Raw genomic sequence first — 24570 nt, forward strand, 5'->3', positions numbered from 1 at the left:
ATTTAAATTAAACAAACACTGAATCCCAAATTGATTAGTTAGTGAGTTTATTCACGCAGTTATGTCATTCGAATAGGAATTCACTGTATGAAAGATCTTATAACATTGTCTTGGATCATAGAAAATATATTTTGATATATCAAAGATACCCGTTCATCATTTATAGGTAAAGAACTAATTCAGAGTATGCGAATGCTCATCCCAACAAATGTCGTTCTATCGAATCAAACTTTGAACATTTTAATCATCTTAAGGATCTAATGAGTCATTGCACTACTAGACATTTACCTTAATAATACACCATAAAAAATATATATAACTTAATATTATGTTACCTTGTATATAAACTAAAACAAACATACAAATTATATAAGAAATAGACACAAAATTGTAATATATTGTAGTGAATTTAAAATAAAATATATGACATAATTTTTTATTATTGTTAATTTAATATTATTTTTATATTGGGTCTAGTTGACAAATTTGAACAACAATTACAATTTAAAGAATAAGTAGGATGAAAAATAGTCTCATGATAACTAATTATAAAAGGTATCATAAAGTTTTAAGTTGTGTTTTCCCTAATTTATAAATAAAAACTAGAAGTATGATTAAATTGTAAAAGGTATACCTTGTTGGTTTAAGTGATACATGCTTGAATTTCCTCAAATAAGGTCTCAAATTTGAATATTGTGAATAGAAAAAATAATCGTTAGAAAAAATAATCTTACATACCTATGAATATTTCCGGCTCAGTATAATTGCCTAAGTTGCAAAGATATGTGAGAAACAAACAACAAATTGTGAAAGGCGTGAATACCTAGACTTTGTTATCATATGAGTAATAATAACAGAAAAAAACGCTGTTGCCATTTATAGAGGTCAAAATTTAAGCATAAAAACGGTCAACATTCCAGTCGGCAAGAGCGCGTGTATTTGCTCATTCTCGTTGTGAAGAGAGAAAAGAAGGTTCGATTGCTTCGCCAGCGAGGTTCGATTCCGATCTGCATTCTCCATTCCTTTCGCTCCTCCTCTCACATGTCGCTTATCTCCAACTGTTCCCCTTCCTACGCCACCGTCGCCGCCGCCGCCTCCGCCACGAATAGGAGGCCGAAGTTTCCATCTAATTCATGGATGAATACCAACGCCATCTCTCCAGTTCTACGCCTCTCTCAGGTGCGTGCATTTCCGCATCCCTTACAACGTTTTATGATTTCAATTACTTGTTACCGTTACTTCAATGGCAACAGTGCTGGATTTTGAGTACAGTCTAGGCGTGAAGCTATATTTAATTGTAACTGTTGTATTGGTTGAAGCGAATATGATGTTGCTAATGTTACCGTTACAGTATTGTAGTATATGCATTGAAAATTTGACATATGTAGCAGTCAATTTCGGTTTTGAGATTTGCTCATGTTATCATAACTTTTGAACTTTACTTTGCTCATTAGAAATTATTGACCTGTCGAATTGCTATCTTACTGCTAAATCGGTTGATATGATTGTTGCAAACCAAATATGATGTCGCTAATGTTGAAATCAGAACTTCGTTTTATTTAACTGCAATTTTGTCATTTAAATTTTCTACTATTATCAACTAGTTTTTTGTACAATTATAAGGTCATTTATCTTTTTGATATGTTGACACTCATAAGTTATCTCTGCATTTTTGTTGTAGAATGACAAATTCATTATTGCAAAGAGTTATGTCACTTCAACTGTTTCTATGCATTGGGAATTTTGCTTGTCATGGTAAATTTAGGCATTTGAGCTTCGCTTCACTTTGAGATGTGTGACAGAATCACTATCTTTCCACTAAATCGGTTTATATGAACGCTTCTTTTTAAGTGAATATCCTGTTGCTTTTGTTTCCTTCAGAGCTTCCTATTTAGTTTCACGTTGTCAAATGAAATTTTGTACAAGTACTGGCACTCTATTTCTCATAAGTTATCTCTGCATTTTTTCTGTAGAATGACAAATTCAATGTCTCTCGGTTAGCTCTTAGCCGCTCTAACCGCGGAGTTAAAGACCGGACCATATCAATGGCATTAGTTGGCGGTGCTCTGGGACAAAGGGGAGATGTCTCCACCTCTTCTAGTACTTTGGTAATGTCACTGATCATTGCATGCATTTTTTATTGGTTAATTTATTTGCTATGGTTTGGCACTGAAAGATAACAACACAACAACACTAAAAAAAATACTTCATAGCATTTTCTTAGTTGTAAAATAAGCCAACCATGGATCTTGTATAATATGTTGAGTAGGCAGATTAACGAACAAGGACTGAGAAGTTACTGGTGAGAAAATCTTTATGGCATTCTTTCCATTACAAAAAGAAGTATATATAATTCTATCATTGTTTGTTATAACTAAGTGTTTTTTTTTTGGCAGGCATATGATTTGATTCAAGGGGCACTTGTAAGTATTACATATTCCTTGGTTCTCCATTCTATCTATTAGGATTTTGTTTCAGAGAGTAAATTTTCTCACTTTCTAGTTGTCATATTGTGTTCTGTTCCATCTATTAGGGTCAGAGAGTGGTGTATTCATTTTTAAATTCATATATCGGTTAATTGTTCTTTGCTGACAAAGTGACAATGCAAGAAGATATTCTTCATTGGCTTCTATTTCACTTGTACCATGTTTTAGGCTAAACATAAGATTTGTGTTTCAGTTGAGATTATTTAGTGCAGAATGCTAGATGTTAAGTTAAGTGTATAAGCTTCCCTTATGTGTAAGGGTTCTTTTTTTTACAAAAGGAAATACTTTTGGAGAAGCTAAAGATTGTATCTTCTGAAAAAAGAACTAAAATTAATAGTTTACTACCTCAATTAGATAGTTTACCATCGTGATTTCATGAAATAGCTAAACTATTACTCACAATACTTCACTGATTACTGATATTAAGATTAAAATATGTCCTAGAATGTCGAGATTAAAGTTTGTAAAATGTTGAACAGTTCAAACCTTATGTCTAACAGTCAGTTTTCATATTCAAGAAGTGAATGAATCTCATTGTTATGCTTTTTAGGTAATGTTACAAAGAGGATACGATAGCAAATTCTTTTCAAAAGACTAATACATAGGAAAAAACTTTGCTATGCAGGTGAGATGGAGTTCTGTTATGGACAGGTCTTTACCTGCTCCACCAACAGCTGTTTTTCTGCATGGAATCCTAGGTTGCAGGAAAAACTGGGGTGCGTGCATGTTACTCAACCCTTATATGATACATTTTTTGCAGTGTGGCTTGTTTGTATATAATGTAGATGCTTATCATATGGCAACAACATATTCGTCCTAATCACTACTTTTATCTCTCTACACACTCTCAAGAAATCAAGAATTTTGGATTAACCCAGGCCTCTCTATATATATATATGTATATATATATATATAACATGGCAGTTCATCACTAGCATCCATGAGCATGTGTGATTTTGTTAAAGGAATAGTTTGTATTATGTTGGTCAAAACTCAAAAGGACAAGTGATTACTTACCTTTAGCTTCCTTATGAGGCCAAATCATTAATTTTGTTTTAATTTCCTCCTTATAGTTTTCATGTGATTTACGATGTCCGGGTTTGAAGGAAGTATGACTAGTTCTTAGGGGATATAAATGGGAAAGAACGAGTTGTTGGTTTAAAAAATTCACTGCTGATAGATTGATATTTCAGGATCTTTTGCCAGGAGATTGGCACAAGAGTTTCCTACATGGCAGGTATTTTGCAGTACATTTCAATGCTAAGCTTTGATAGGTATTGCTTTCCATATAAGTATTTTATGTTAGGCATTATGGCTGAGTTTAATTTTGATCCACTTACATTATGTTAGGCATTAAGTCTTACTTCTCCGCCTGTGGGGGTAAGACTACGTACTTCTACCCTCCCCAGTATAGAAATATTTACCATGTACTGCCACCAATTTAAGAAATTGTTCTTTTACTTCAAGTGAAAACCTTGTAAGGTTGGGCCAAATTTTTAAAATGGTAGGTATTATTAACAGTTTGTATTCTGGACATCCTAAATTCTGATTATAGGGATTGCAATACAAGAACATTCTAGTTTTACATCAATCTGAATCATGTTTGATTCTTTTATGTTTATTGACAGTTTCTTTTAGTAGACATGCGATGTCATGGTGATTCAGCGTCAATAAAGAAGAGAGGTCCCCATACTGTTCAATCTGCTGCTCTTGATGTTTTGAAACTGGTCCACTTTCTTTATCATCTTTTATTATCATATTTATGTAGTTAGCATGCTTTAGAATAGAGAAGGGGTCTATCATTCCTAATGGGATTTGAATCAGAGTTTTAGAAAATGGAATAGGAATACCCAGTGCTCAACCATTTGGCATTTGGGTTCCATTTGGTGATTCCCGCTTCATCCTGACCCCTCTTTTGTCTTTCATGATTTATGATCTCCACATAGTTTGAATGAATTCCCAAATTATTTTTTTGCGATTAGTTTCGGCTTTACTTGTTCAGTTCCCTTGATTTTTAGTTGCAATAGATTGTACTTCTTTGACTTTGAAATGTTAAATGACACCAATTTCCTTGGTATTAGAATTGTGTTTTTATTTTATTTTGTAAGAATGAATCAAAATATGTTGTCTTTAAGAATTATTCTACTAATCATACGAAACCTTGGAAGTTGTAGCCAAAGCTTCTTGTTGTGTTTACTAGATTTTGTTTGATTAATAATTAGATCCAACCTATTGTAGATAGATGCAATGATTTATGGTCCTCGAGAATGCTGTCACTAACCTGTTAGGGGGGCATATTGTTAAGCATGCATTTACTTTATTTTTCCTGTCTTGTAACGACATCATCTTTGGTCTTCTGGATAGGTTAGAGAACTAAGAATAACACCTCGTGTGTTAGTTGGTCATAGTTTTGGAGGAAAAGGTTAGTTACGGTACATTGTTAACTGATTTCTTATGTTTTTTTCTGCATTTCCTTCATAAGTCATTTTTACCTTTGACTGTTCTGTTTGCAGTTGCTTTGAGCATGGTGGACCAAGCTGCAAAACCTCTTGCTCGGCCAGTGAAAGTAGGCCCAAATTTGATGACTATTTGCTTGTGTTGAGCTAACTTCAAAACTGTTTGATCTTTGTATTGAAAATATGCAGTGCTGTTTTTCTTTTTAAAATATGGTGTTTTTCTTTGTATTGAAAGTAGTTTCCCTTGAGTATCCTAATTCCTAATACTTTAGAATATATGTTTGAGAAGCCACAGGAGAATCTCCCATCATAATAAGAATTTATTGACTATTGTGACGATGCATTAACTTAAACCTGCAGAGGATTAGGTGTTTCAGTCTCTATTTATTATACTATTCTAGGTATTATGTTAATCATGAGAATGTAATGACAGAAGAGTTTTTCTGAATAGATTTTCAGATCGGATTAAATACATGAGAAATTGCATATTATGAGTTTCTCATTTAATTTAATTAAGGATCTTTTCACTGGTTCTAAAATCTGAGATTGAGTCTGTCTTTCAAGTTATTTATCTTGGGTGTGAGTTACTACAAAAGAATATCCATTCATCCGTGGATTCTATCCAGTTAGGTTCATGTGAAAGCCATAGAGATTGAATGCGGACCATGTTTGAAACCCATTCCCAGATCTTACAAGACGGACCTTAAAAACTGAACTAAATGACAGATTAAGCCTATTAAAAGCTTGGTAGGGAAGAAAAGTCGAAGTTGACATGGGTTGTGATTATATTTTCTCCTTTTTCTTGTAATAATGTATGAGTGCCTCTGAGTTGTTGCATACTTGACGTTATACTATTTCAAGGTATGGTCTCTAGATGCAACCCCTGGAAAAGTTCGAGCAGGAGGAGACGGTGAGGACCACCCAGCAGAACTCATATCCTTTCTGAGTACTCTGCCAAAGGAGGTAGTTATTCAGTTGATTCTTCTATTTCTTTTCTCAATTAAAATGTCTTTTGAGAAAATGGATGTGGTGGTGGTATTCATTTGAGATAATGTGTTGCACTGATGCTCTTGAAATTGATACTTTCCTGTTTTCCTGGTAGATTCAAAATTTGAACTGTTATTAACATTAACGTATGCCTAAAGATATTGAGATTATTTGTTTTTAATAGGAAATTGGAGTGTGTAGAAGAGGTAAAGATATGAGATTATTTGTTTTTAATAGGAAATTGGAGTGTGTAGAAGAGGTAAAGATATGAGATTATTTGTTTTTAATAGGAAATTGGAGTGTGTAGAAGAGGTTGCTTGTCACACAAATTCTCATGGGCAATAAATCCTTGCATTGGGGAAGTTTGAGGAATATAAGACTGTCAGTGAAAATAAGAGTGAAATTGATTGTCTTGAAGGGAATCTGGGGCAAGACCCTCTCAGAGTTTTCTGAATGCCCACATATATTATACTATAACCTTGTTTGGATAGAAGATTTGATCCTTTGTCTATTGTTGATGTATGTGTATTAGTCAAACCATGTCAAATTTTGTGTGATGCTTTTCCCTAATTATGAGTATGGTGTGGTCTCGGACAAACCACTGTCAAATAAAAGAGAGAATTGAGGAAAGGTGACATAGGGAACTATAGATAAGGGAAAAGAATAAATACAGAGGGAAAATACAGTTTTCAGCAATTATGTGCATGCCCACTATGCTTATTCAGTTTGTTATAGGTATTGTACATTATGGCGTCATTCAATCTATGTAGTTTATCCCACCTAGAGCTATTCAAGGCTTGGTTGTTGTTGTATAGTTATTTTACATTATCTAGGACTCTTCGACAGAAATAAATTGACATCAAGATTTACTCTTCTGGTTTATAAAAAGTTTATTTTTTTGTTTTTTGATCCTTTACTTATGGAAGGTCTCTTCAAAGAGGGATGTTGTCAAAGCTCTTATTCATCAAGGGTTTTCCAACGATGTGGCACAGGTACAGAACCATGTTATAATTTGGTATTGATCAGTTTTCAATCCGTGTACAAAAAAATTGTGTTTATTGATAGGTGGATACTGTATACTTGTCCTTGTCTCGATGATAATATAAACAAGGCCATGATTGGTGAAGCTAAAACTTAGAGGACATTATCCATTTACTACTCTGCTTTTCTATTAGTAAAATGTGAGTTGTCACATATGTGTGTGTGTTTGTGTGTGTGATATTTTCAAGTGATGGCTGAGTAAATAATTAAAATAATGTAAAGAGATTTGATGTCTTGAATTCTTGATGATTAAGTTATTCACACTGAAATTGAGAGAGAAACAACACATGTTCATTTGGCTGATGCCTCATGTCCCTCTATTATTTATTTTTTCATGTAGTGGGTAGTGACAAACCTACGGCCTACCAGCTCCACTGATTCTAAATTGTCTAGCTTCACATGGGCGTTTGACCTGATGGGGATTGCAGAAATGTATCGATCGTATGAAGGAACAAATTTGTGGTACTTACTGTGATCCATGATAACAATGCTTGCTGTAATATATTTATTTTATCAGCCTCAATTCCTTGATTGAGAGATGGGGCTCACATCCTGCCTTCAGTATGAATGTTAGTGATATTGTGAGGTCTTGTATGAAAGTTATATATGGTCTATATCGCTGAAGAAATAATTCCATGGTTAATGTGTGGAGCCAATAAAATTTGATGGTTGTGTTCATAGGAAAATTGTTGAAGATGTACCTAGTGGTGTGCATGTGAACTTTTTGAAAGCAGAAAGGAGCTTACACAGGTGGGCTCTTGAAGACCTTCAGCGAATCCATGCTGCTGAGGAGCTGGCCGCCGAAGAAGGAGCAGGAGTTAATATGCATGTCCTTGAAGATGCTGGCCACTGGGTATGTTATATCTTGTATGACTATAATGTTTAGAGTGTGGATTATAATGTGGGTAACTATAGAGCATTACATGTTTTACAGAATAGCTGTGGGTGGTGAGTTTTCCAATATGGCAGGCTATCCATCAGGATCCTTGGCCTGTCTCTTGGTCATTTCACGTACATTTTTTCATGTCTGTGTGACTAAACGCCCTCCCTTAGGACAAGACGGAAATAAACTAAAAACAAACAGATTAAAAGGGAGTATTCTGAGCAGCCATATATATTTTAAGCTAACAGACTAAATGCAGAATCTTTTGCTAATAATATGATCCAATTATGAAAATATAGTTTTTCTCACCCATAATTAGAACGAAAAAGGATGTGGATTTTGAAAACTTGCATGATGATGAGATATTGAATGTTTGGTCACTCATCATTCAGAAGTGAGAGCGGGGTTTGTTTAAATAATCATGCATTGCGAGCAATGATACAAAATTGTTAAGATTACTTGACTAGTACATGTTTGTAATGATTTAGCTCGTGCTTATATTCTGTTATTGTCCAATATTCTTGTGTGCACTATTTTATGAAGTTTGGAATTTATTTCATGAGGGTTTGTATTAAACATATCATGAGGATGAATTTGTTCTGGGAAGCTTGCTCATGACATTTAAAAGAGGATATTTTTTTTCTTTCTACCACCAGATACATGCTGATAACCCAGATGGACTCTTTAGGATACTGTCATCCTCTTTCCAAGGAAGCAAGTCCTGAGTTTACAAATGTGTAAGCTTCTCATCTATCTAATTTCTCTCTTATTTGGGGTGGGGCTGTCCTCAGAGTTTGATATTATTAAATGTTCTTTCTTCCTTTTCCCATTTTTTCTATTTGACCCTTGTGTATATACTTCGGTTTTTTTTTACTTTTGTAATTGTAAACCTCCCTATTTTTTTTTTACCATTACTCCATTCAAAAAGAAGTGAAAACATGTCCTTGGTATGCAGGAATCCTAAATGTTGAGTATCTTAAAATCCTGAATCTAAGGTATTTAGGTAATAGATATTGAAGGAAAATTAAGAGGATCATTTTCAATTGTTTTTGGCGTAAGATGTTGAAGTTGAAAGCTCATTTTTGTAATACCCGAATTTTTTTGATTATGTTTAAAATATACTTCTAATCCGGGATTCTCCGTATCAAATGCCTATAATTGTGTTTGATTTCCTATTTGTTAATTATACATGTGTATAAGCATTCAAAAAACAAGTCCTCTTCGAAAAATATTTAATAATTGTAACTCCTTGTGCCAAGAGATATGATTATTAGAAAAATATTTAATAATTGCATTTTTAACTTAAATAATTTTATTTCAACCAATAAGAGGTGATGATACAAAAAGTGGGACAGTAGATGTGCTCCACTGTTTCCTTCTGTACTTTGCAGGAAATCCATTCGTGCTTCATCACTTTGCCATCCTAAAATACAGTTATTTCAATGTCCATTTATACGATAAGTAAAAGGGTTTATTTGTTGTAATGTGTTAGTACCCAATCATATTTTTTACAAAGCAATACTTTTGTTACTTCTCTCTTATCATTAAAATAAAAAAATAATTTTTAAGAAACATTCCATGTGAAAATTCAACTTTAGCCAACAGTTCACGTTATGAGGCTTACTTCCAAGACTGTGTGGCTTTGCTAGAATCATTACAACGTTGTTCATTTCATAAGTTCCCATGCCATGATTGCCGGTTCCTCCTTGTATGTTATTTTGGTGATGGTATTTACGGATATGTGAATTTGAATTCCAACATTGAAAGATGTTAGGAATGCTACTATGTTAGGGAAATTTGGATGTGGACGAATGTTGATTTTAAAAAAAAGTCCTTATCTATATATTGTGATCAAACCATTTTATATAATGTTGATTAACTCTCAAACTGTATTATATAGCGTGTATTCATGAAAATGAGGCTTAGCAGAAGAGACAATCACATACCTTAAAAGAAAGTAGTTATTTATAGTGCAAGGGTATCATTTTTTTTTGTTTCTCATAAATATCATTGTATTGAAAGTAATTATGTCCGAGCCACGAACATTAGGTATGTTAGGCTAAATCTCCAACGAATATTTTTTTCATCCACAATATTCAAACTCGAGACCTTGCTTAAAGAAAATTAAGTATGTACCACTTGAACTAACACATCTTAACCTCCAATATTAGGCTGTTTCAAACTCGGGTATTCTGAAGGGGAAAAGTGACCTATATGACTTCGAATAATCACAAATCACATATTATTACTTATCAACATACTAGTATAATAATAAATTCAAATATAGTGTGCACTAATACTTATATTTTTTTTTTGTTAATAAATGACACCATTACACGGGTAATATAAATATTGCACGTATATATATACTTATATTTATATCTCAATAAAGTTAAGAGGAAAAAAAATGTATGCACTAATAGTGTGAGTTTTATACTTTTTTTTTACATTATTCATATTTAATCATGATTAATTATAAAAAGGTAATATAAATGAACATTAGATGATATACTGATTGTATATTAATCTTTACACCAATAAACATAAATAATGCATTTAAAGTTAAATCAATTAGTAACCATCATTATATAATTTTTTATATTTCAAATTTATCTTTTTTTTTTTACCTCTCCATTAACAAGTACAAGAAACTTTTACAAATTCTTTAAATATATTCATTCTTTTCCATCAATTTATTATTAGGGATAATTTATTATTAGGGATATAAGATGATGAAGCTTCTTGTGTGCTATTTCAATTATTACATGTTTCACCATTAAGTAGTATAAAGTCACATTAGATTCTCATGATGACTAAAAGATCAATAATTTAATTTGTGGGAGCAACATTAGTTAGAAAAAACACTTATGAATCCTAAAATGGTTAACTCCTTACTCAAAAAAGGTAAAAAAAATACTCTTAATGGTACAAAAATACTATCATATGTTTCAAATAATTAATAATTGAGTTTCATGTTACATTTCTTATATTTAAATATTTTTTTGTTAAAAAATATAACATGATATAGTCTATATAAAAAAATGTAGGTTCACTTATCAACATACTAGTATAATAATAAATTCAAATTAAGTATTTGCCAACATTTAGTATTTTATTGTGTCTCAATCTAATAAAAAAGTATTAACTAATTAAAAAAATCATAAAAATAGAAAATAATTTATTTTTTATTATTTAGTAAAATATAATAAATTTGAGATATGAAAGTAGAAATTTTCCAAACATATAATGATTGTTAAGTAAATAATGTTATACTGAGTGATGAGAAGGAGTTGTGTGTAATGTGGTTGGGGAGTAGAGGTAAGAAGATTAGAAGTGTAAAGTAAGGTGGGGGTGACGTGGCATATCCATATCCATACCCAATAACAAAAACCCATCACTCCACACCTCTTCGAACAAATCCCCAAATCTCATTCATTCATTTATTCATTCTCTCAATTTTTCCAATTCCATTCTCACACCTCACACCCTTCTTCTTCTTCTTCTTCTTCTTCTTCTTCTTCTTCTTCTTTCTTTCCCTTTACTTTCTTCAACGCCGCTTATAGGTAACCACCCCCTCTTCTATTTATATATATATATAGGAATATTAAAACCAGCAATTATCTGATATCAAAATAATATACTTTCTGTGCAGAAACTATTAAGTTCGTTAATTAATGTCCTCCTACAGAAAAAAGTGTAGCAGCAATATTGCAGCTAGGATTTTCGATCGTCAAATTCGCACTCCTCCTCCTTCCACCACTGTAATTTCCTCTTCCTCTCTCTCCAACTCTTATTTTAATAAAAACAACAATCAATTAATGCAAACAACAAAGAGGTTTGTAAGACTCTTTTTCTTTTACCCATTAATCAATATATGTAGTGGGTAGGGTTAAAATTTAATTTTGAAGTAATTTTCTAATCGATAATAAGGTCATAAGTGTGGGACAACATATGTGCATTCGTAGTGGGTAGGGTTAATTCATAAGTGTCTAAGTTCTAGGTTTACCTATGTCAATGTTTTCTTATGGTTCTCATGACTTGGCTTATGTTTATTGGAAAAGTTACTTTCTTTATCCAAATTATTTTCTTGTTCCTCTGTTGAAGGAACCTGAATTGAATTTAATTTTTGCAGGTGTCATTTAATCCTTGCAGGTTCATTATGCCCGGCGATTCTATGAAAATTTGGTACCCAGTTACACGCTATATGAGGTTGAATGCCCAGACCATTCGTTTCGTAAATTCACTGATGATGGTCAATACCTTATATCTTTCAGCAGAAATTACCAAGACTTGATTGTTTATCGTCCTCGATGGCTTTCTTTTTCTTGCAAAGATGAAGATTGTGATAAACATGATTTGCCATCCAAAGCAAAGAGATTTGAGAGCTTTTTCACTCAATTATACTCTGTATCACTTGCTTCTTGCAATGAACGTATATGTAAAGACTTCTTTCTTTACATGGAGGGTAATCAATTTGGACTATTTGCCACTTCTACGGCTCAAATACATGATGCACCTGCTGTTGGAGGAGCTATCCAGGGTGTCCCTTCAATTGAAAAGATAACTTTTATCCTCTTGAGGTGCTTACTCAGCTTCTTTTATATTTGGTTGATTTGTATTTATGTCCTTTTCTTTATTTTGTTTTGATTTCTAGCCTGTTATTTTTAGATTGGAAGACGGAGTTATCCTTGATGATAAGGTCTTCTATAATGACTTTGTTAATTTGACCCATAATATGGGTGTGTTCTTGTATGATGACCTATTGGCAATTGTATCACTTCGCTATCAAATAATTCACATTCTCCAAATTAGAGACTCTGGGAACCTTGTTGATGTACGTGCTATTGGGGAATTCTGCCGTGAAGATGATCAACTTTTTCTCAATTCAAATGCTCAGGTCAGTGCTATTTATTTCAAGCTTTTGGTTTGGCTTTACTGGACTAGTGTTTTGCTGTGTGTGCCATTAGATGAATTGTGGGTTCTGGGGTGAAAACTCCATAAATTTTATTGCATTAAATATTCTTTTCAGAATGCTTTCACAATTCCATTTTTTAAAATCACAGGTGCGTATGGTTAACATCTTGGAAATGCATTTCAAATCTGTTACAGTGATTCAAAAATAATAATTTTATGGTCTTGCATGTCTGTCATTGCATCTTAATCATCCTTTACTGATTGTTGAATCGTCGAGCTCAATTTTGATATATAACTTTATACTATTCCACATGTCAACCAAAATTCTATCTACAGTAGTTTATATCAAGTACTTTCATACACTGTTTTGATGGTTTTGTGGCATAAAAGACAGTAATTTGCTGACAGGGCATGGCATTTTCTGACAAAAATAAACAGCATCAGTTGCCTGGGGGCCACATTGAAAATAACGTGCATCAAGGACAGCCTAATCCGGGGAGTTCTTTTTTAAGTGGTATTAAGCAGCGATTGCTTTCATTCATATTTCAGAGCATATGGAATGAAGAAAGAGATGATAACTTGGTTAGTTTTCTAAATTTACTTACTGCACAATCCCTTCTTTCCATGTTTCATTTGGCTTTTCACTTTTGTTACGGATTCAGGCATTTTTTATTTTATCTTGGAAGGGCGTAGGCACATCGTCTGTTTCAAAATGTTAGTTTCTTTTTCTTTTTTCTATGATGTTTCAAGCTTCAATTTCTTTCCTTTTATTCTTCACAGCAAATCATTTTAAGATTTGCTTGTGAGTTATGTTTATGGACATTATTTGTTTCTATACGTACATGCATATTTCTGTGTCTACAGGCAGATGTACGTGGGGGTGGACTGGTTTGTTGTCCGATACGTCCATTATAATGCAATCACACTTTTTGGATAATTTAGGAGATGTTGCAACAAAGGAATTCTTAATAAAAAGATTTCCAATTATAAAGTATTTATTATCTAACCACTTAGTGTATGAGCTGTGTTCAAAGTGTGACCACTTATTGACTTAATTTATGTATTTAACTAACTGAGGAATTAATTATTCCTAAACTATAATTTTTTACCAATAATTCCTACTATGTTATTTTCCATTTGTTGCATCTCCATATCACCCATCCTTTCGTAGTATAAAGCAATTCATATTTGTAAATGACTAAAAATGGAGCTTGGTAAATGAGAGCTATATCTCTATACCTTGTCAAATGTTTATCCTGCTATTTCTCCTAATTACTGTTCTGCAATTTTTGCTATCTCGACTTTCCCTGTTTCTGAGATATGGTTTTAGAAGACTTTTGGGTTTCTCTATCTGCATGACTTAAGCTCTGTATCTTCTCAATTTTTTTTTTCCGGTTTACATGATTCATTTTTTTTATTATTCTGCTTTACATGTTTTCCCGTGTCTACCAGAGGATTCAAACACTTCGGAAGAAATTTTACTTCCACTTTCAAGATTACGCTGATCTGATTATCTGGAAGGTAGAGTCTGAGACATTTTCATCTTACACAACAATTTTGTCATAGTTTTATCATCCTGACAAGAACATTTTATTAATGATTCAATCATTTTTACACTATTTTTTTTTTGCGCATACAATAAGTCATGTAACAAGTTGCATGCGTTCAACTCCTGCACAGGTGCAGTTCTTGGACCGACACCACTTGCTAATCAAGTTTGGTAGTGTAGATGGAGGGGTGAGTTCTATGTTTTTTTTATTTACTTTCTTTTCATTCTACTTTCTCAGTAATACCCTTCAAAGTCACTCAGTAAGTAAAAATATAAGTTACTTACAGTAACATGAGGAGAGAACCAGATAAAGTAAAAATTGTATAATGTCTTGTTGATATGGCTTGAGTATCTAGCTCCCTTCCTCCTTGAACTAGAGCCACATAGCCTCAGACAATTCTACTCTTAGCTATTTAACTGATTAAATATTCCAGAAAGTTTCAACCTGGACTGGATACTAGAGTGGAATCATTATGCCTTTTGTTGAAGTAGCATGACAAATATGTTGACCCTTCATGTTTTGAAGCCTCAGGTGTCACGAAATGCTGATCACCACCCAGCTTTCGTCGCAGTATATAACATGGACACAACTGAAATAGTTTCTTTTTATCAGGTAAATTTGTTTTTCTTCTCGTGCTTATTATGTGTTTACAGTGTCTTGGTGTCTTTTCTGACTCATTGTTTACATTCTGTCAGAATTCAGCAGACGAACTTTATCTGTTGTTCGAGCAGTTCTGTGACCACTTTCATGCAACATCAAGAAATTCAATGCATATGAATTTCATATCATCTCATTCAAATAATGTTCATGCACTGGAACAACTACGGAGCATAAAAGATAAGGCTAGCAGCTCATCACAGGTAAACTGTGGATGGCGGTTGTTACCTTGTAATCACGTCTTCCCTCCATCCCTTCAAGATAAAGAAAAGAGATATTCTGTCAATGTGTGGCATGATGATGTGTTTTGTGTGTAAATTTTGTTTCTTGTTTTGCAGTTTGTGAAGAAGATGCTTGCCTCTTTGCCTTTCAGCTGTCAGTCACAGAGTCCTTCTCCTTACTTTGACCAATCTCTTTTCCGATTTGATGATAAGGTTTACTTTATATTCATGTTTGCTTGTCTTGTTGCCATGCAGTGAGACCATTGTTCACTTGCTAAGAGTTATCTTTTTTATTCTTCCCGTTATTGCAGCTGATTTCTGCAACTGATCGGCATAGGCAATCAACTGATCATCCTATCAAGTTCATTTTAAGAAGGCATCCATATTCTCTCAAATTTAAAATCAAACCAGGTGTGTATTTTCTTTTTGTTCAACCTTATTGCCTTATTTACATCAAAATAACAAGATGCAATGGGGGATGATGCACTTTATACCGTAAAGTGCAATGGGTAATTGTTGATAAAAAATTAGCACTATTTGTTTTGTAAAATAGCTTCTTGGATAACCGCCTTGAGGAGTACCCAGAATGGGAGTCTTGTGGGGAGGCTTATGTTAAGAGCCGAGTCTTAATAGCAATGCTTTGCGGAGTCTCGTTTAGAATTTCAATCCAACTCTTTTAATTTCAAGGCTCAACTTAACTTAAAACTCTACCACATACTCATGAAACCCAAAATCCCATTTATTTACGCTCTACTCTTGCCTCGCGTGGCAGTAGAATCTGTAGAGTCTTAGCAATAGGGGTAAAGTAATCTTATGAGAAGAAAGGCTCACGTGAGGGAGTCTCAAGAGCCTAGATGTTTGAGAACCTATTGCTTATATGGGTTCAAAGCTAATACTTGATACACATAATTTAAGGAACTCAAGTAATATTTTTACATCGTCTAACACCTTCTAAAAGCTCCCTAAACGGACACCACAGGCTTAATTTTGTCTATGTAAGACCCACCATCATACAAATCATACAAATCCTTACCCACTTGAGATATAATTGATGAGAGGAATTGACCATTGAAAATTGGTATTTTTTTAGTTGTTTTTGTTTACTTTGATTATGAGTGTTTTTGTTTACTTTGATTATGATTTTGATAGGTCCTGAAGGAGGTAGTATGGATGGTCGTGCAAAGAATATATCTTCATTTATTTTTCATCCAATTCTGCCACTTGCTCTCTCTGTTCAACAGACTCTGTTCTTGCACCCTTCTGTTGTAAATATTCACTTTCGTAGATGATCACCAACTTTTTCACTCAATCACCATCTAATCATTGCTCTCAAATTTGTCTAAAATGTTTAAACTAATAACTAAGAAGTAGCCCAGTTCACTACTTTTCCTACTACAACTTGTCTTTTTAATTATTATTTTTGTTGCTGTTGGCTACGGATTACAATGGGCTTTTTGAACCGGTTGCCCTTTGGGGAATGGGACTGGCCCTATCCGTCTTAAGGTCTGTTTGGGAGTTGATTTTTGGAAGGCAAGGGGAGAGAAAAATTCCGGAGCCATGAAATACACTTTTAAGATGACTCTCAAACTCTCTCTTTCTCTTCTTTCCCTCTAAAAATCAACTCACAACAAGAGGATTGATAGTGCATTCATTTTATAAACTGTCATTATATCATTTATCTTTTATCATTGCATCTTCAAAGAAGAGAGAATAGGTACAAATAAATAATGAGGTGTATATATATATATTTACACTTGCAATGTAGAGATATTACACTTATACAACAATCCAATATATTTGCATCTTCTAAATATATTTTTTGTTATATCTTTCTTGCTCTAGATTTTCTCCTGATATTAGTTTAACATATATTTCATCTAATAAAATATATATTATATATTTATACAAATTTCAAATATGTTTTTGTCAATTCAATAAATTGTTTAAATTGTCTGACTTTAATAAAATATACCCTCTGAGAATCTTCCTTATCCACATTCATTCTTCATGTTTAAATTGTCTGACTTCAATAAAAAATCTTAATGATAATATGACTACTTGAAAAATTCACTATACATATATTCTAATCTTAACCAATCTATTTAATATTCACTGTTCACCTTAAAATACATAAATTTTTTGATTTAACTTTGGTAATAATTAATTATATCATAGATGTAATTCCTCACTCCTTTTTTAGGAAAAGAAGCCTGAATAGATTTAGATATTCTTTGGAGATAAGTAAAAAAACTATAATTGTCTTTGAGACCCCATTCTTTTTTTAAAATGATATTTTGATTCAAAGTCTTAAGACATATTCATGAATTCTAAAACTTAATATTTTTCTATAAACAAGAATGTGGCAGAACCATAAATAGTGAAAATGTGAAACAATTTTGGCTATTCTTTCTTCCATGAGATTAATTATAAAGATTCTAAAATGTGTCTAATATATGAGGTCCATAACGCATTTTAGCGCATTTGATTGCCAAAGAAAATCTCTATGAAAGTGTGATTGAACTGTTTTGAATAGGGAAAATGCTGATCCAACTGTATTAAACTTATTTAAACTGGAATAAGTCATAATTGAATTAGATGGTTCATTTAAAGTTAAAAATAATATAATACTATTTTAATGTTTTATTTTTATTATCGTCCAAAAAAAACAAAAGAGATAAATTACTTAATTACCAACTATATAAAACTTTCTATTTATATATAATAACTATATGAGATAATATGTTCCGTTAGGATAAGTTAATCGTTTAATGTAATAAGAAACATGTTCCAGTTTCTGTGAGGAAACATAGATATTTATGGTTAGCAGTGTCTGTCATTTAAGTTTGAAGTAGAAATTGAAGTGGTCAACCACTCTAAAATCTAAACACAAGTTGGCCACTAGAACAGAGAACTTCTCTGGGTTTGGCTCTCTAATTTCTCAAAAGTCACAAAACAAATTAAGTAGGTCAAACATTTTATATAAAGGAGTTCTGTTTTGATTATTACAAAAATTTGTACAGTCTTTTTAAATTATGTTTAGGTCTTTAGATTATATTTATTAATGAGATTTTTTTAGTATTATTAAGGATATTCCCTCATATTTCTGGGTAATAAATTAATATCTTTTAGAGTTTATGTTTGCTCTTTCTAACAAGTGTCACTCTCAGAAATCGAACCTTAAACTTTGAGTATTTATTAGAGTCTTGTATCACTAAACTAATATATTGTTGGTTATCATATGAGATTAAGTCAAAAAGTAAAATACTATCGAAATATAAAATTGACTTTATATAGGTAGCACGTAGATTCTTTTATGCGAAAATTCTAAACTATTTTCTTATCATGTGGCAAAAAAAAGTGTAGAAGACGTTATATTGTTATTAAGATAAGACTTTTAGCAACACTAGATTTTTTTCTAAGATATTTTTGTCTAATATACTTTAGCAAAAAAAAGTGTAGAACACGTTATATTGATTATGGATTATTATAACATAAACATAAATCTTGAATCCAAGTTACGCTAATATTTGGTAGTAATAATTTTGTTGTTGTGTGTTGTAATTATGTGAATGGAATATATAGTAAATGGCAAAGTGGGTAAAAAACAAGTGACATGAAACGTCACTGGTGACATAATATGATACTATCTTTATGAAAAATAGAAGAATTGGAATATCCTTGTGTTGACGGATAAGGATCTACTATTCTAAACTTTGTCCCAAATTCTGTCCCAAACCAATCATATTATGTTATGTCAGTTAAAAAAAAATTCGATATTCATAACTTTATTAATTTTGCTTCATTGTGATTAGTCAGTGACATGATTGAAGATTCCCGTCCATCGTCTACAACAAATTTCAATGTAATTGGAAACTTGGATATGACATCTTTAATTTACTCTACTACCCTACTTCCTTTGCTTCCTCCCTATTTCCTAATCCAATATCTCCATCACCTAATATTATATACACTTTCAATACATTATTTTGTATTATTTTATTTAAGAGTAATAATAGTTAAAATATGAGTATGGATATATAAATATTTTTCAGTACTAAATTTTGTTATATCAAATTCATTACTTTATTGTTTGATGTTTTAAAAAAGCAATTTTAATTGGTTTGATAATTATTGCTTAATTTATAGTCTTTAGTTTGTGATATTTGTGTCATATGACATATTATTATTCTCATTTACAACCATTCATATTTAATTATTATTAAATCTTATTTATATATAAATCTTGAGAAAAGGTATATATATTGATAATGTAACAATTTTTATACTATCATTACATCATCCAACATTCATTTTCAATCATTATTAATATTTCAAAAAAATAAATACAAATGAACGATAAAAGATACATTAATTATATATCACACTGTCAATACATAAATTTAAAACTTATAAATCTTTATACTAAATTATACTCTTAATTTATCTCAAACTTGAAGGTCTTTTGAAAGTAACAATCAGCAACTAGTAGTTAATATGATTCAAAACCCTTTTATTTAACTTTGACCTTTGAATATTTTGACCTTGCTTCATTGGTCCACCCCTTTATAAAGCAATCATCACCTCTCCATCAAATTAGCATCTGGTTTTGAAGTTAAATGCACTCAACATCAAATTGGTTTACTACTACCTCAATCGCATCAACCCGTAATTTTCGATTGTGAGTTAATGGAATTGAGTTTCAGAGGATAAATGAAGAAAAAGAGAAGACTTTAGTAACTAGCATGGTAGGTGCACCTCCTGAAACTCTTGTGTAAGGTTCACTTGATTCTATCAAATGAATGATCTTACGTCAATTTTTTATGGAAACTCTAAGGACCAATATACGTTCTATTCGGTTTATTCAAGTGTGAAGTCTCACATTGGATATGCGGTTAAAAGTGAAAGAGTTTATAAGTAGGAAATGAAAGACTCATAGAACTAATGTCTTAAGGTTTTTGTTCAAGATGTGATGTTTCACTTATGACTCTCTGATGACAATGGAACTCCCCGCTAATTAAAGACTCCATGATCATAGTCTAGTCCAACACTCTCAATTATACATCATCGCCTATGTCATTTCCCATATCAAAATATTCCTTTTATCCTCACCCATCCTCATTTTTATTTCTATTATTACTTCATCTTTGTCTTATCATCGACACCTCATTGTTTCATAGGGTTATCCACGTGTGATAATATATAGATATGGTAATGGCTTAACTTTACATTTTAAATGGACTTCAAATTTTATATAGTCGATTCATGCTGCTTCTCTTATTTTACATTGGAGACAATCACCATAAATTGTCTTATTAAGGTTGTTGTATTATTGTATGTCACTTTTTATTCAGTTTTTTATTTATTTATGAAAACTACTTTTTGTTTTATTTTGTCATGATTATGAAGTGGTCCAATCAATCAGCTTATTTATCAAAAATTATCGGTCCACGACTATATTGACCTAGTTTAAACCTTGTTCGAAAATGTATTCGTGCAAATGCATTTATAATAATATAAGGGATGCTAATCCGATACAAAGTAAGAATAATAAATATTGAGTATTATAATTATGTATAATTATATATATATGGATGGCCAAAACAAAAAAATTCTATAATAATTATATGACTAATTAAAAATTCAGTATAATTATCTTCTAAGTTCTAATTAATCTTAACCAATTTATTTAATATTCATTGTTCATCTTAAAATACATAATGTTTCGATTTGAAATTCAGAATGGTAAATTATATTGTAGAATCACAAACTTAAATAATTTTTATACAAACAAGATGGTGATAGAATCACAAACAATTTTGGTTATTCTTTCTTCTCACTGAATTATACTTGATTCGAACATGTGTCTAATACCTCAAATGGAGATCTTGTATCTTACTTATCCTTATTTGTATCCCAATCAAATTAAAAACTACTACTTAATTAAAAATAAAAGTTATAGAAATATGATGTTTTTTTTTTTTTGTGAAAAAGAAAATGGTTTAAAGAAAATGGTGATATGATAAGGAAGACAGTGTTATAAAATTGCATTATTTTGTGAGTAAACGTAGACATAGTGTATGATGTGGTTTAGATATTTATGGTTAGTCATAAAAGTTTGAAATCGAAATTGAAGTGGTCAACTACACTCTAAAATCTAAATACAAGTTGGCCACTAGAACAGAGAACTTTATCCATTTTCCTTATTTTTCATCCATTTTCAATGAAAACCCACAAAACAAATTAATGTAAAATTATACTCTACCAATATAAAGATTTATATACATACATTAAATCACTTGCATAGTTACCACATACATTATTTAATGCAATATTTCTAGACTATTTTCCTTTTATGTGCCAAAAAAGTGTAGAACACGTTATATTATATTATTATCAAGATGTACCAAAAAAATATTATTAATGATAAGACTTTAAAAACAGTAGCTATATTTCTTTTAAATTATATTTATAAGATTTTACGGCCCAGTAAACTGATCTATTATTAATTGATGATGGATTAATCAACAATGTATTGGTCTAGTAGTATAAGATTCTATAGTTTGATTTTTGTGAGCGATACTTATTGGGAGAGACAGTCACGAATCCTAAAAGAGATTAGAATCTCATAAGAAATATGAAGAGACACTCTTAATAATACCAAAAATTGATAATAAATTATTATTATAGGTTATAACATAAACATAAATCTTGAATCGAAGTTACTCTAATACTTGGTAGTAATAATTTTATTGTTGTGTGTTGTAATTATGTGAATGGAATATATAGTAATTAGCAAAGTGGATAAAGAACAAGTGACATGAAACGTCATTGGTGACATAATATGATACTATCTCTATCTCCATCCACGACTGGAAAAATAGAAGCATTGGAATATCCTTGTGCCATTGTTGACAAACAAATATAATGGCATACACCAAATTTCAATCTACTTGAAATCTACAATCTATATGGATCGATCCACAATGTAAAAATTTATATATAGTTAGTGTATCATTTATCATTTATTTGAATTATTTTTATGAAGAGTAAATGATAATTAAAAATAAATGGTAGAAAATGTAATGATAACATACAAACTCTTATACTATGGTGTATACATATTTTTCTCATCCAGGACATCAACATCTTTAATTTACTCTACTACCTTATTTCCTCACTTCCTCACCCATTATTATATACACTTTCAATACATATCTATTATTATAATATATTATTTTATTTAAAAATAAATAATAATTAATATATAAATGATATTATGATGATATAAAAATTTCTTATGCATAAGTATTATTCAGTAGTATTTTGTTATACTAAATTCATCACTTTAGTTCTCTATATGTTAGAAAAAGCAATTTTAATTTGATGGATAATTTTTGGTTAATTTTGTCTTTATTTAAAGAAAATGAAATATAATATTTATACTTTGTCAATTATCAGTATAAAATTTATACATAATCAACATATTATTCATTAATTATGTGTATTACTTTTTCTAAAAGAGTTAATGATAATAAAATATAAATAGTTGATGATACAATCAATGTTATGATAATCTAATCGGATGAGGCGGTCTAACCAGTCCGACCACTAATCGAACATGAAAATGATTCTGGTTTGTAGTCTTAACCAAATGAGAGGTTATATCACTTTGAACCAAGAATATTGTAGTCTAACCATGATAAACTCGATTAAACCGTAGTAATTCAGAAAGTAAACTGAACTGTTAACATAATTTAAAAAAGACGAAAATATTTATTCATTTCAGTTCATAAAAAGATAAGAATATTACTTAAATATAATTATACATAATTATTAATTATATATAAAAACATTGGATCACATCCTAAGATATTTTTCAACCTACTCCGATTGAATACAATAATAGTCATATAAATGAGACAAATAATGAGAAGAAAAAACATAATTGTTTTAACTCCAAGTTGAAGGACTTTCGAAAGTAACATTCACAGATTCTAAACCCATTTATTTAACTTTGACCTTTGAATAATTTGACCTTGCTTCATTGGTCCACCCCTTTATAAAGCAATCATCACCTCTCCAAACACCACAATACACAGAAACAAAGAAAGAGTAGTAAGTAGTACTTGTTCTTCTCTTTTTCACCATCAATGAGTAGTTGGAGTAGTAGTACTTGTTCATCGCTGCATCAAGTTACAAACACAAAGAAGAAGTTGAATGGTGTTCGACGTAGAAAATGGGGCAAGTGGGTATCTGAGATTCGTGTTCCAGGAACACGACAACGTTTGTGGTTAGGTACTTATGCTACGGCGGAAGCTGCGGCGGTGGCACATGACGTGGCAGTGTATTGTCTAAGAAAGCCTTCTTCTTCTTCTTTATTATTGGAAAAACTCAACTTTCCTCAGACATTGTCTTCTTATGGTTTCCAAAATAGAAATGATGACATTTCACCAAAGTCAATTCAGAAGGTTGCTTCTGATGTTGGAATGGATGTTGATGCCAGAAACATTGCAGGAAAAACAAGTACGGTAGTTGTAGAACAAAGTAAATATGAGAAGAAAAATGATGATGATGATGATGATTGTGATTTATTATGGTGGGAGAATTTGGGTGATGATTCTCAAGGAAGTGAAGAAGATGGTTGTAGAGAAGGGAAGGCCTTGAACATTTCAGTAGAAGATTATCTTTAAACTATCTTATAGTTATAGGAGTAGTCTTTTTTGGTTTGTATGTGTTAATGTATAGATTAGATTGGTAGCTAGTGCTCCTCTATTAAGGTCACACACCAATTTGCTTCTTTTCACAAAAGCAAAAAAAAAAACAGAATATGAAAAGAAAAAAAGAAGGAAATGCATTTGGAAAAATGCTTCCTCAAATTTGAGAGTACATCTGTTGTCCCATAAATTGTGTTACTACATGTATTTTTGACTCATAATTAGTTAAAAAAATATATTTAAGTTAAAAAATTAATAATTAATTATTTTTCTAGTCGTCAATCACAGTATATGGTACATAAAGTCTATAACTTATGGAACAACAAATATGTATACACATAGCTAAGATAGAGGGTGAGATGAGACATGAGTGGTGAGTGTGACAGTTTAAACACTGTAATGTATTTTATCCTTAATTATGTCTAGAAAGCCTCTTATCAGTCTATCATGAAGAAATGATGACGCCCTTACAAAAATTGTGAATGTTTAGAGTAGGAATCCTCTCTATTACACTCTCTATTACAGGAAAGACAAAACCAGTACATAATTCAGATCATAATAGGTGGTCAGATTTTTTATGCTTCCTATGTGACATCCTCTATGGACCCTCTTGTCGTTATTTCAGATAAGTCATTCATCACTTGAATTGGTCACTTTGACA

General features: G+C 31.5%; 3 protein-coding genes across 6 annotated transcripts; all 3 read left to right on the top strand.

Moving 5' to 3' along the window:
• Nucleotides 888–8768, top strand: LOC109348582 (putative esterase/lipase HI_0193). 2 transcript variants are annotated; one of them, XM_019589069.1, is made up of 13 exons: nt 888–1179; nt 1974–2108; nt 2397–2423; nt 3112–3202; nt 3680–3723; nt 4115–4213; nt 4851–4908; nt 5000–5052; nt 5804–5905; nt 6856–6921; nt 7311–7432; nt 7652–7823; nt 8510–8766. In XM_019589069.1, the coding sequence occupies exons 1-13, from the start codon at nt 1042–1044 to the stop codon at nt 8576–8578; spliced, it is 1176 nt and encodes a 391-aa protein (XP_019444614.1). In that variant the 5' UTR covers nt 888–1041; the 3' UTR covers nt 8579–8766. The 2 variants fall into 2 exon arrangements, with proteins under 2 accessions (XP_019444614.1, XP_019444616.1); XM_019589071.1 differs by having other exon boundaries at nt 1065–1179; nt 2009–2108; nt 4997–5052; nt 8510–8768.
• On the top strand, nt 1294–24053 carry LOC109348583 (ethylene-responsive transcription factor ERF020-like). The gene is made up of 3 exons (XM_019589072.1): nt 1294–1303; nt 3837–3843; nt 23312–24053. The coding sequence occupies exon 3, from the start codon at nt 23346–23348 to the stop codon at nt 23883–23885; it is 540 nt and encodes a 179-aa protein (XP_019444617.1). The 5' UTR covers nt 1294–1303; nt 3837–3843; nt 23312–23345; the 3' UTR covers nt 23886–24053.
• On the top strand, nt 11353–16694 carry LOC109348581 (light-mediated development protein DET1). Of its 3 annotated transcripts, none has more exons than XM_019589066.1 (12): nt 11353–11416; nt 11506–11614; nt 12006–12433; nt 12522–12750; nt 13176–13349; nt 14220–14288; nt 14448–14504; nt 14843–14929; nt 15013–15177; nt 15313–15408; nt 15507–15606; nt 16345–16694. In XM_019589066.1, the coding sequence occupies exons 2-12, from the start codon at nt 11528–11530 to the stop codon at nt 16482–16484; spliced, it is 1632 nt and encodes a 543-aa protein (XP_019444611.1). In that variant the 5' UTR covers nt 11353–11416; nt 11506–11527; the 3' UTR covers nt 16485–16694. The 3 variants fall into 3 exon arrangements, with proteins under 3 accessions (XP_019444611.1, XP_019444612.1, XP_019444613.1); XM_019589067.1 differs by having other exon boundaries at nt 14849–14929; XM_019589068.1 differs by having other exon boundaries at nt 13206–13349.

This window comes from Lupinus angustifolius, chromosome LG06, assembly GCF_001865875.1.
Source record: "Lupinus angustifolius cultivar Tanjil chromosome LG06, LupAngTanjil_v1.0, whole genome shotgun sequence".
Classification (NCBI taxonomy): domain Eukaryota; kingdom Viridiplantae; phylum Streptophyta; class Magnoliopsida; order Fabales; family Fabaceae; genus Lupinus; species Lupinus angustifolius.

Coding starts and splice junctions, on each gene's coding strand:
- LOC109348582 (XM_019589069.1), top strand. CDS start 1,042: ATGTCGCTTATCTCCAACTGTTCCCCTTCCTACGCCACCGTCGCCGCC. Junction 2,109..2,396: donor CCACCTCTTCTAGTACTTTG/GTAATGTCACTG, acceptor TTTTTTTGGCAG/GCATATGATTTGATTCAAGG. Junction 5,906..6,855: donor TGAGTACTCTGCCAAAGGAG/GTAGTTATTCAG, acceptor TACTTATGGAAG/GTCTCTTCAAAGAGGGATGT.
- LOC109348581 (XM_019589066.1), top strand. CDS start 11,528: ATGTCCTCCTACAGAAAAAAGTGTAGCAGCAATATTGCAGCTAGGATT. Junction 14,289..14,447: donor CTGATCTGATTATCTGGAAG/GTAGAGTCTGAG, acceptor ACTCCTGCACAG/GTGCAGTTCTTGGACCGACA. Junction 14,930..15,012: donor AAATAGTTTCTTTTTATCAG/GTAAATTTGTTT, acceptor ACATTCTGTCAG/AATTCAGCAGACGAACTTTA.
- LOC109348583 (XM_019589072.1), top strand. CDS start 23,346: ATGAGTAGTTGGAGTAGTAGTACTTGTTCATCGCTGCATCAAGTTACA.